At 44.5% G+C, this 12,431-nt stretch overlaps 1 protein-coding gene across 4 annotated transcripts in view; it reads left to right on the forward strand.

The window, feature by feature from the left end:
- The window catches only part of NCS1 (neuronal calcium sensor 1), a 57,928-nt gene that overhangs the window by 3,453 nt on the left and 42,044 nt on the right, over positions 1 to 12,431 (forward strand). The window contains exons 2-4 of one of the 4 annotated variants that reach the window (XM_083596625.1): positions 5,989 to 6,119; positions 11,402 to 11,743; positions 11,901 to 12,426. In XM_083596625.1, the coding sequence (XP_083452751.1) occupies positions 12,363 to 12,426 (64 nt within the window). In that variant the 5' untranslated portion in view covers positions 5,989 to 6,119; positions 11,402 to 11,743; positions 11,901 to 12,362. Of the gene's footprint in view, positions 1 to 5,988; positions 6,120 to 9,475; positions 9,572 to 11,401; positions 11,744 to 11,900; positions 12,427 to 12,431 lie in introns of those variants that run through there. The other 3 variants (XM_083596624.1, XM_083596623.1, XM_083596626.1) reach the window with 3 other exon arrangements.

Here is a 12,431-nt window from a genome sequence, read left to right on the forward strand (position 1 = left end):
GATAGCACTGAAACAGATGAACCAAGCGTCCGACTCCATATAAGGCAGCTTCCTATGCTCCTATTTAAACCAGCCCTTTATTCAGAAGCATGAGATCTAGAATCTTGTCCTGCATTCAATTATTGGCATCTCCAGGTAGGACTGGGAATGTCCCTTACCTGAAACCCCAAAGAGCTGCTGCCAGTCAGTGTAGACAGTTCTGAGTTAGTTTTTCTACCTTAAGGCATAATATTAATAAAGGCAACCACAAGGCATTTAATTTGTGGTGATAGTGATAATAATAATTGACACATTCATGCTGTGATTCCAGGGGTTGGACTAGATGAAGCTTTGGGTCTCTTTGCAATTCTGTACTATTTAGGTTGTGCTGTCCATCCCTTGTGCATCTAGGCTTCAAAACGCCTGATGCTGCCAGTTTTGCTTCCTGGCGTTACGAATGAACCAAATCCTGTAATTAGGAAGGGGGAGCAAATCAGCCTTGACTTGTGCTGTTTCTGGTGACTTTCATGCTCTGGCCACATGATCTCAGAGGCAGGGCAGGTTTTAAAATAGAACCAAATCAGTTTGCATCTTCTCTCTCTTTTGGTATCAAGTCAGTTGATGCACTGTGGGCAGCAGGCAGGTCAGGACCTTGTCTCTGCCTGCCTGGTTCTGGCAAAACCAAAATGAAACATTGCACCAGAGGAAACCTAAAATTCTGTGACCTGCGTAGAAAACAACACGGCGTGATTCTGCAAATGTGCAGAGGGTGAGAAGTTTTATTCCTGATTCTCAGCCACCTCTGCCTCTGTATGTGGCAAAAGCAGAATAGGATGGGTCTCCAAGTGTGGATAGACTTTTTTTTTTTACCCTAGACCAAGTCTGCAGGGGTGAGTGCCAGTGTGGTGTAATGGTTAGCGTGTCTGACTATGACCTGGGAGACCAGGGTTCAAATCCTCCCCCTTGGCCATGAAGTTCATTGGGTGACCTTGGGTCACAGTCATCGCCTCTCAACCTGACCTACTTCACAGGTTTGTTGTGAGGATGAAATGGGGAGCGGGGAGCACAATGTATGCCACATCAAACTCCTTGGAAGGAAGATGGGGTGTGAATGCAAAAAATAAAATAAGAAAAAAGCCCTGCTTGATCCAGCCTCTTCTCACAGTGGCCCAACAGATGCACCAATGGGAAGCTCACAAGCAGGATTCAAGCACAAGAGTTCTCTCCCCTCCTGTGGTTCCCAGCAATAAGTATTCAGAAGCATTAATGCCTCTGACTGTGAAGGTAGAGCATAGCCATTATGGCTAGTAGTCATCTTTCCCCACATTGCCCTTGTGTTTTCAAGCACATATATATTGGCAGCTCTAATAACTGGGAGAGGGTTAGGGTTGCGCTGTGGTCTAAACCACAGAGCCTAGGGCTTGCCAATCAGAAGGTCAGTGGTTCGAATCCCCGTGACGGGGTGAGCTCCCGTTGCTTGGTCCCTGCTCCTGCCAACCTAGCAGTTCGAAAGCATGTCAAAGTGCAAGTAGATAAATGAGTACTGCTCCAGCGGGAAGGTAAACGGTGTTTCCATGCGCTGCTCTGGTTTGCCAGAAGCAGCTTAGTCATGCTGGCCACATGACCTGGAAGCTGTACGCTGGCTCCCTCGGCCAATAAAGCAAGATGAGCACCACAACCCCAGAGTCGGTCACGACTGGACCTAATGGTCAGGGGTCCCTTTACCTTTACCTTTATGCAAAGCAGATACTTTATCACTCATCTACAACACTTCTGTAAAATTAATATCATAGTCTTCATGGCTCTGAATAAGGGGCTTATTTGAACAAAAACATATCTTGAGTCAGTCCATTGGTCCATCTGGCCGACAGCTTCCTCTCTTGGGTTTCAGGCGAGATCGAACCTGGGACCTTCTGTAGGATAAAGCAGATACTTTACTGCTGGGCTACCCTTAAAGTAAGGTTCTGATTCAAAGGCTGGTTTAAATCAGAATACAGGAAGCTGTCCTTTTCTGAATCAGACCATTAGCCCATCTAGCTTGGTATTGCCTACACTGACTGGCAGCAGCAGCTCTCCAGAATTGCCTGGAGATGCCAGTGGGGTTGGGACTTCAGGCCTTCTGCATGCAGAACATGTGCTCTACCTCTGATTACCCGTCTCTCTCTTTCTCTCTCGCTTTTCCTGCCTCAACCTATTTAAATCCATTCCCTGCTCCGGAGACATGTTGACAAATACGGGTGCTCTGTTTTTAAGCACTGATGCTTTAATGAGCTTGTTTTCAGAAGACTGGCTAATAGCAGATTATGTATTTTTCAAATGGCTGCTGAAGGGAATATGTCCCTGGATGATTGATTGTGAGGCCTCTTTTCCTTAGGAAAGGAATCACTCTGTATGGGTAATATGAACCAATCCTCTCCCCTTTTTGAAGAAACCAACACATTCTTGCAATTTACGGGAATGTGATTGTGTTGCATGAAGAGATGACTGTTATCTTTCTTAAGGAGATGAATGATTGCTAGACTGAGCTGAGATTCACCTGCCCTATCTTTGTTTGGCTCTCAGTTGCCATGCTAACTTTGAATCAGGCCTCCAAGCTAGTATCTACCCTCCCCTCGACTACCTTTGTTTGGCTCTCAGTTGCCATCGTAAATTTTAAACTAGTCCTCTGAGCCATTAGCATGGCCTTTGAGATGCCCTTTCTTGGCCTTTAGTTGCCATGCTAATTTGTAATTGGCCTTTTTGAGCTGAGATCTACCCTGCCTTTGGATACCTTTGTTTGGCCTTCAGTTGCCATACTCAGTTGAACTGGGCCACTGAGCGAAGAGTCACCCTCTTTTGAGATGGCTTCATTTGTCCATCAGTTGCTTCACTAAATTTTAATCAGACCTCCGGGTAGGCTTGCCACTTTGGTCGGGCATAATACAGGACAGGTCAGACAAAATAAAGGACAGGTTGGGTTGGGGATTGGGGAGGGGTACACACACTCCCCTGACACCAAATTCATGGCAACCCTACTTCCTCCCCATGATATGCCTTAACTTAACCCTCAGTTGCCATAATAATTTTCAATTGGAGTGACAGGTAACTTTCAATTTGGCAGGAAAAAATAAATGGACTGGATATTTGTAGCTGGGTGCAGAAAAAAGTTAAAAGGCTCTTCACTCCTACAGTAGAGAGCCGCCACACACACCCGCTTCTTGGTAACAATAGGAACCGCTGCTGCCTTTGCAAAGTTGCAGGATGGGCTTTGTGTCTCTTTCCAGAGATGCCTTTTGGACTCTGCTGGGTGCTAATAATTTGAGGAGAAGCTCTGTGTCAGAGCAGCCCAGATGTAGCAGGCGAGAAGCATGCCTTTATATAACCTGCGGGCTATGGAATTGGCAGGGGGTGTAGCAAAACAGAAACGTTTTTATGTTTAACGTATATTTATAATAAAAACCTATTGAAGTAGAATAACAGATTCCAAATAAAATGAAATAAAAGTAGGATACCTAGAACCAAACATATAGGAACAAATTTCCATACCAAAACCAAGCATAATAAATTAACACCACAAGGTTCCAAGTTACACAAATGGGTTTACGTTATCCTGTACTGTATGTTTTTATTCTAGTACATTATGGATGTATTTCGTCAGGCAGCGTAGGGTGGAACTATGGAACTTGCTCCCACAGGGGCCAGTGATGGCCACTAACTTATATGGACTGGCCAAATTCATGGAGGAGAGAGCTATCAGTGGCTATTAGCCACAGTGGCTATGCTCTGCCAGCAACTGTCATGCTTCTGAATACCAGTTGCTGGAGACTCCAGGAGGTGCGAGTGCTCTTGTGCTTGAATCCTGCTTGCTGGTTTCCCACAGAAATCTGCTAGACCACTGTGAGAACAGGATGCTGCACTAGATGGGCCTTTGGCATGATCCAGCAGGCTCTTTTTACCTCCTTATGACCTGAGTTTAACACCACTCCTCCCCATCTGCGGTTTCCAGCAGTTGGTATCCAGATGCATTACTGCCTCTGACTGTGGAAGCAGGGCATGACCATCGTGGCCAGTATAGCCAAACATTTCCTGACTACACCACCTGCACAGTGGTTTGCTTTTGGCATTTCCCTCTCTCTTCCTGGGCCACAACCTTCAATGGGAAGGGGTGATGAAAAGACCACCTGTGTCCCAAGGCCTTCTCATAGTCCCTTTGCTATACGTTGAAGGTTGTGTGTGGCAGTATTGTTTGTACCCACATGAACCAGAAGGAAGGGGTTGTGGTCAGTGGGCTTTTTAAGGCTTGGCAACTTCTCTGTCACATTGTGAACCTTTGCAACGAAAGACAATATGCTGTTACCTCTGCACAGCACTGCCTCTGTGCCCCTCAGTAGGGAGTCAGCTATCACCACCACTGCACCTTCCACAGACCTCTTGGTGTATTCTGAGGTCTGCAATAGCTCCTTTCTCCTAAATGATAAGAAGCCCCAAAAGATGCAGTCTTTTTCTCACATAACATTCACCCTTTTGTGCATCAAGCATCAAATTAGCAATGCAGTAGTGAAATCATGAAATGATTTGGACCTCTAGTCCTTGAGTTTGCCCTAATCAAAGTTTAATTTCATCCAGGGCCCACCTGAAAATCTGATTTGATCAGCTCGGTTCTTGAAAACAAAACATTCAGCTATGTTTTCTAGCTGATCTCATTGCTACTTCAATTCCTTCTCAGAAAAAAATCAGTCCCCAATCTGTACATTAAAAAAACACATCCAGGCAGTCCTCTCTAGCAGTTTTTATTTTGTTTATGCCACTGTCAGGCTCACATCGCTAGAAATTATTCATTATCATTTTATTTCACGAAATATATACATTGCTTGGTTTTAAAGAAAACCCTCAAAGCAATGTACAGAAAATATAAAACAATAAAATTGTCCATAAGAAAGATTAATAAGAATAATTTAAGACTTTCAAAAAGTTAAAATAACAATTCACTAAAACAGATTAAAACTCGCCTCAGGTTTCTAAACATCAGGGTAGGCTTGTCTAACCAAAAATGCTTTTAGCAGGTGCCAAACTGAGTTGAGTGAAGGCGCCTGCCTGATATCAATAGGCAGGGCGTTTCAAAGTGCAGGTGCCGCAACACTAAATATCAAGTTCTTACAAATACTGTATGAAATGGGTTTTATGTGAAATCTGTAATTGTGCAGTTGCACAGATCAAAATGGTTGAGTGGACATTTATAGGATAAGGCAATCTCGTAGGTAAACCAGTCCCAAGTTGTTAAGGGATTTATATTATAATAATAATAATAATAATAATAATAATAATAATAATAACACCTTGAACTTGGCCTGGGAGCAAATTGGCAGCCATTGCAGATCTCTGAACACAGGTGTTAGATGATGACAGGGTCTCACTCCTGTCAGCAACCAGGCTGTAGCATTCTGCACTAACTGAAGCTTGCTGAAAAAGCGCGAGGGAAGCCCCACACAGAGTGTGTTGCAGTAGTCCAAATTAGTTGGCAGAGGTTAGGGGAGAATCTTGTCACTGTTGCTTCAAAAAAAGAAAGAGAGTGATATTTGCGGTTTAAGAATACAATTAAAATATAAGACTGCAATTAAAATAAATTGAAATATCCATGATTTAAATTATGCATTGTTTATTTATTTCCTAAAATTTTATACTGCTTAATTGTAAACAAACAAACCATTGGTTTAAAACTTCAGTTTGAAACTTTAGGAGTTCTCAGATTTCATTTTTGAGGTTGTGCTTGGTTGCTGGGAGAAAGGAACCAAAATAATTCAGCGGGCTTCTGGGAGCCTCCGCAACTAAGTTTGGAGGCCTACAACTGAGGATGGAGTCTGCCCATTGTGTCTCTGTAAGATTTTTCTGAATTGCATCCAGCCAAATTCTGCTCAGAGTAGACTCGCTGGCATTAATGAACCAGTAGCTTCAGTGAGTATTGTCTGACTAGGACTTATATTGGATACCAATAATTAATTCTAAGGTAAACTGTAAATTAACCTGAAACAGATACAAGTGACAAGAAAGGAGATTCCAACTAAATGCTAGGTAGAACTTTCTGACGATGAGAGCTTTTCTGCATTGGGATGAACGACCTCAGAAAGTGATGGACTCTTTTCATTGGACGTTTTTATACAAAGGTTGGTTGACTAGGGATTCTCTAGCTGTGATTCCTGCTTTGCAGGGGGTTGGACTAGATGACTTTGGAATCCCTTCCAACTCTACAGCTCTATGATTCTATGAAATTGAGACATGAAGCAAAAAGGGGAGGAGAAAAACCAGCCCACTCCCCCACGCCCTCTTGTCTTGTACTCTCTACAAATACCTGAGGAACGAGATCATCACCCCACTCGTACTAACCATCCCAGGGCGCTCAACCACTGCCAAGATGTCCTTTCTTCTAACAGATCAAAATGAGCAGATAACAGCAAAGGTTGTTAGGTTCATAGCAGGGGCAATCAGAATAAGGGCCACTAACTAATGGCTGATTCAGGACTTTAAATGGTGCTCTTATATCAAATTTCCTTTTCTGCGTATACTGTAATGTTTTACTGTTGCTATGGCTATTGGCTAATGTGAATAAAGTTTTATCTATCTACCAGCCCACTCCCACATCGCCCTGGAAAAATTCCTGTAGTTTCAGGTTGCACCTAAGGCTGGGGGCAAGGGGAAGGATCACACAACAGTGTGGTCACCCCCTTCCAGTGTTCTGAAATATAAAAACCCTGCTGTTACTCCCACAGAGACGGGGAAGCAAAGTTTCGTTTGCATTTTATTTTATTTATTTATTATTGTGTTTGTATTCCACCTTCCCTCAAAGGACCTCAGTTTGACATACAAGGTTCTTACCCTGCCCTGTTTCATCCTTGCGACACCCCTGTGAGGTAGATTAGGCTGAGCAGCAGAGATTGGCCCAAGGTTGCCCAGTGAGCTTCCTGTCAGAGTGGGGATTTTTAATCTGACATTCAAACCACTATACCACACGGGCTTTTGCCGTTTCAATTGACTTAATAAGAGTATTACAGTGGTTCCTCGGGTTACAGACACTTCAGGTTACAGACGTTTCAGGTTACAGGCTCAGCTAACCCAGGAATAGTACCTCGGGTTAAGAACTTTGCTTCAGGATGAGAACAGAAATCATGCAGCAGCAGCAGGAGGCCCCATTAGCTAAAGTGGTGCTTCAGGTTAAGAACAGTTTCAGGTTAAGAACGGACCTCCAGAACGAGTTCTTAACCCGAGGTACCACTGTACTGTAATAAAGATTTTGGAAGTTTTGATGTGTGTGGGGGGGCAGTTTTCAATTTTGTTGCACTCTGCCTGAGCTCTTGGATCAATTGGGAATAGAGCCAGTGTCGTGAAGCCTTGGTTGGGTCATGGCCTCTCAGTCTAACCTACCTCACAGGGTAGTTGTGGGGACTGAACAAGAACTAGGACCAGGGTTCAAATCCCCACTTGGCCATGAAACTCACAGGGTGTGATCTTGGGGGATATTCACTGCCTCTCAGCCTAACCTACCTCACAGGGTTGCTGTGCTGATTAAATGAGGGGGGAAATATATATGCCATCTTGAGTTGCTTGGAGAAAAAAAGTGGGATATAATTCAATAAGTAAATAATAATACAAGTGACGTTGGGTCAGGATTCCTAAATAAACAGCAGTTTGGGACAGGCAGTAGGGACCGATTCTTTGGCCAAACTAAGAGTCTAACATTTCATCCAGGGTGGTGTTAACCTTGCCTCTGTGGAGACTAGACAGATGGCTTTTTGCCAAGACCTGGCAAACAAAAGATGACGATGTGTTTCATTTTGAGAAGGCCTTTCTGCTACCCAGACTTTGCATCAATCCAATCTATACACGGTTCCCCCTTATCTCTCCCGCTCACAGAAAGTTGCCTTTTCTGTTAATTGAGGCGTAGCAGAGTGGCATTAATTGAAAACTGGCTTCTGGAACAAAGGACATGGGGATTTAGCAGGAGGGGTAGATGGCTAGCACACTAAAAGGAAAAGGAAATCATAGCTGTGACAGCAGTGAGCAGGACTGTGGTATTGTGTGTGTGTGTGTGTGTGTGTGTGTGTGTGCGCGCGCGCGTGCGCGCACTCCGTGCCCTGTGGAATTTCGCAACCTGGGTATATATTATGCAATCTGAGCGCTTTGGCATAATCAGAGAGAGGTTGGTTGGGGCAAAGGCAGTGGCACCTTTCCCACAACCCCCTTGGAATTCCTATGCTTCTGAATACCCGTTGTTGGATGCCACCAGGAGGAGCTAGTTGTGGGTTACCACTGCGTGGCCACTGTGAGAACAGGATGCTGGACTAGATGGGCCTTTGGCTTGATCCAGCAAGCTCTTCTTCTTCTTTTAAATAATTTTTATTGATTTTCCAATAAAAAACATCCGATTAATATATCCAATCATAATACTCCAATTAAAATAAAAAACTAAAATAAAGAAGACCAAATTATAGTCCAAATTATATTTATTAATTTTTCAGAGCTCCCCACGGTCTTGATCTCTGAAGCAAATCTCCAGATCCAGCCAGCTCTTCTTACGCTGTATTCAGATACCCCTCTGGGTGCTGAGATTTCACTTAAAAGTGCTGTACTGTAGTATTTGCCGTCAAGGGGACTAGAATGTGTATGTGTTCGTTTGTTTTTTAAAAGTTGAGATTTACAAGAAGCTGAATTCTGTGTCTGATGCCACAGTGGTACCTCGGGTTAAGAACTTAATTCGTTCTGGAGGTCCGTTCTTAACCTGAAACTGTTCTTAACCTGAAGCACCACTTTAGCTAATGGGACCTCCTGCTGCTGCTGCGCCGCTGGAGCACGATTTCAGTTCTCATCCTGAAGCAAAGTTCTTAACCCGAAGTACTATTTCTGGGTTAGCAGTCTGTAACCTGAAGCGTCTGTAACTTGAGGTACCACTGTAGTGAGTATGGGGTTGTGGTGTGTATGTAGACCTGGGCTGTGAGCAAAGGGAAGGGCCATAGCTCAGTGGTAGAGCACCTGTATTACATGCAGAAGGTCCCAAGTTCAATCCCTGGCATCCCCAGGTAGGACTGGGAAGGTCCCGTGTCTGAAACCCTGGAGAGCTACTGCCAGTCAGTGTAGATGGTACTGAGCTAGATGGACCCAATGGTCTGACTAAGGCAGCTTCTTATTTTTCCGTATGGTGATTGGAGTATCTGCTTTGGAAATAAGGCTTGCATTTCTCTAAACCTGAGCTACCCTAATTTCTACAGTAGCTATGATCTTAATAATGCAGGATCCCAGGAATCTTGCTTGCCTGGGTTCCTGAAAAGCTTAGTGGAGATTGGAAATACTATCCCAGGCAGGCGTTAGGGCTTGTGAGCCGGTACCAGCCCCAGAACGCAGGACCCTGGAGAGGTGAGGAAGGAATTTAGCACCACCCTCCATGTGGCCAAAGGCAAGACTTCTTCACCGTGATAGGCTGGAGTGGGTCATGTGATATCCACAGGCCACATGGAAAAGCTTCTAAGTCAGACTGGCTTCCTGCTCTGGGTATTACCACTGGAGTCATTAGTGGGAAAGTGTTTTTAGCCCGACCCACATTCTCCTTGTGGGCAACATGCCAGTGGTAGGTGGGGCCAGAAGAAATAATGGGCGGAGCACTGAATGCATATTTTATCTTTGTACAGTAGACTTGTTTCTACACACCCCTCTGTGTCCTTCAGGCAAGCAAGAGACATGATCAAAGTCCACTGACACATTCCTGCATTGCAGGGGGCTGGACTAGATGATCCTTGGATCCCTTCCAACTCTACAATTCATTCGAGAGTCTGCCCTTCCCTTGCCTGTCTCCTCTCCTTTTGACTTGGTGCTTTGTTGATGGGTTACCTAATAACTGCCTTGAGGCATGATTTCATAGGGCCGATGAGGTCACCACTTAGTGACTTTCCTGCTGAATGTATGAGCTGACTCCCATTAGAAAGCATTCTTTGAACACGTAAGAGCATTAGGAACATAGGGAGCTGCCATTAGTCCACCTAGCTCAGCATGGTCCACACTGACTGGCAACAGCTTGCCAGGGTTTCAGGCAAGGATATCTTCCGACCCTACCTGGAACTTGAACCTGGGACCTTCTCCATGCAGAGCAGATGCTCTACCACTGAGCTACAGCCATTCCTTGAAATTAAGATCCTAGTCCTCATCATTCTGAAGAATGACTTAAACAGAAACACAGGAAGCAATGCCTTATACTGAGGGAGACTATTGGTCCATCTAGCTTCATATTGCCTTTGTTCACTGAAAGCAGTTCTCCAGGGTTTAAGAAATAATAATAATAATAATAATAATAATAATAATAATAATAATAATAATGGTGGTAGTAGTAGTAGTAGTAGTAGTAGTAGTATGGTCCTCTGGACAGTGTCAGAAATTATTATGCTTCCAGCTGCATTTTGAACATTTACTAACATTTACTTTGTTAAGTGTTGATATTTACCAGTAGGTGAGAAAAAGTGGAATGGAATTTGGGCATTAGCCCAAAGCATTATCAACAACTGCAAGCATTCTCTGATGTTTCCTTTTCATCTCCAGAACCACTGAGTATTCTTCATATGTATTTCCCAAGTTTAGAACATTGGGTTGTCTCCAATGTTTGCCCTACTCAGCATACACCCATTGAAATGAACAAATGTGACTTACGTCCCATTAATTTCAAAATGTGTTTACTGTGAATTTAGTTGGATGCAAGCCAATGCATCTACTTTGAGTAGGACTATCTAAGGCCTATTAATTTCAGTGCGTCTACTCTGAGTTGTATACAGTATTTTATTTATTCATTATGGCTCCTAGCTAAGCCTATGCCTCCTGAGAGCAGACCCACTGAAATTAAAAGACTAGGACTATCATTAGAGGCAACCCCCAAGCCCCTCCATCATTTTCCAAAACCTTGTTCATTCCCCAGTTGCCACCCCCCCCCCTTTTTCATTGCCTGCTGGTAAATTTCAACACTTGCCAAGGCATGTCAGTTGGTAAATGTCCAAAAAGCAGCTGGAAACATAATCATTCTTGACATTGGCCTGGAGATTAAAAAAACAACAACACACAATTTTTATTGCTGGCAATAATGTATACCCAACCCTCTGTGCTCCAGCTGCTTTGGACTTCAACTCCCATCAGCCACAGGCAGCATGGGCAATGGAGAGGGATGATGGGAGTTGGAGTCCAAAAACATCTGGAGGGCCTCAGGGTTGGAGCAGGTTGATGCATAAACTTCTTTACTTTTCTCGTTCTTTTCTTTTTTAACAAAGCAACACTGACTTAAAAAACAAGATAAGACATGATTTAAAAAAAAATCAAAGCAAAATAAAAAGAGCTTGCACGAGAAACCTTATTCATCTGTGCTGTTCTCTCCCCCCCCACCCCCCCGTTTCTTTCCTGCTCTCTCTCCCCACACCCAAAGGAGTGATCTAAAAAAAGGCTAAGCAAAGAGAAGACAAAAGGAAGAGCCTGCTAGGCAGCCCACCCGACTGCCTGACTGGCAGATTCCAGTTAGCACCTTATCAGTGCAGTGGCAGATCCTGCGTTTGCTACGGCAACCCAGAGCACCAGAGACAGCGGTGGAGAGGGGAGGGCAGTTTTGTAACCAGGGACGACAGCAGCAACACTGCCACTGGGCTCCAGCGAGGAGGAGCGAGCAAGAGAGAACGGATAGGAAGGGAAGAAGGAGAAAAGGCTGTCTGGAGAGAGGCAGAGAAAAAGCTCCACGAATTTCCCGTTTCTGTTTTGCAAAAAAAAAGGAAAGGCAAGTGAGCTTGGCGAAATCTCGTCATTTTTATTTCAGGAGGGCCCTGCTGAAACATAACAATATGACCTTCCCTGTTTCACTGGGAAATAATAATTGTAATAACGAAAGGTTTTTCTCTGTCTTCTCACTCCCCACCTTCCCCTTTTTTCACCAGCCGGTATGGAGGGAGATGACCGCCTCGCCATCTGCTTGTGACTGCTTTGCAGAGCTGAGTTGTGGATGCCAGAAAATAAGGGGACGTAAACCTCCACTGGGACTCCGGATCCAGACACCGGAATTGCAGCTGAACTTATAAAGCTTATTACCCCCTTGTTTCTCTTTCTCTCTCCCCACCTCTCTCTCTTCCCCCCTGCCCCCTCCGCTTTCCATCCCCTCCCCCCCAATTTTTTTGGGGTGTGTGTTAGCGCTACTTGAAGGAAATTGGAAGGGTCCGGTTTGGCTTTGAAACTGAAACAGTCCCTCTGTCGTTCTCCACCCTTCACATCAGATCTCTCTGCCCCCACCCCCACCCCCCCAGCCTGGCTTCCTATATGCTTCTCCGCTAAGTGCAAGAAGGGCTTTGAGAGAAATTTATGCCCTGTTAAAAAGTCCAGTGGACAAACCTTGCCAGATCGAGATGGGGAAATCGAACAGCAAGTTGAAGCCTGAAGTTGTGGAAGAACTGACGAGGAAGACATACTGTAAG

The sequence above is a fragment of the Podarcis filfolensis genome, assembly GCF_964270895.1.
Source record: "Podarcis filfolensis genome assembly, chromosome: Z".
Classification (NCBI taxonomy): Eukaryota; Metazoa; Chordata; class Lepidosauria; order Squamata; family Lacertidae; genus Podarcis; species Podarcis filfolensis.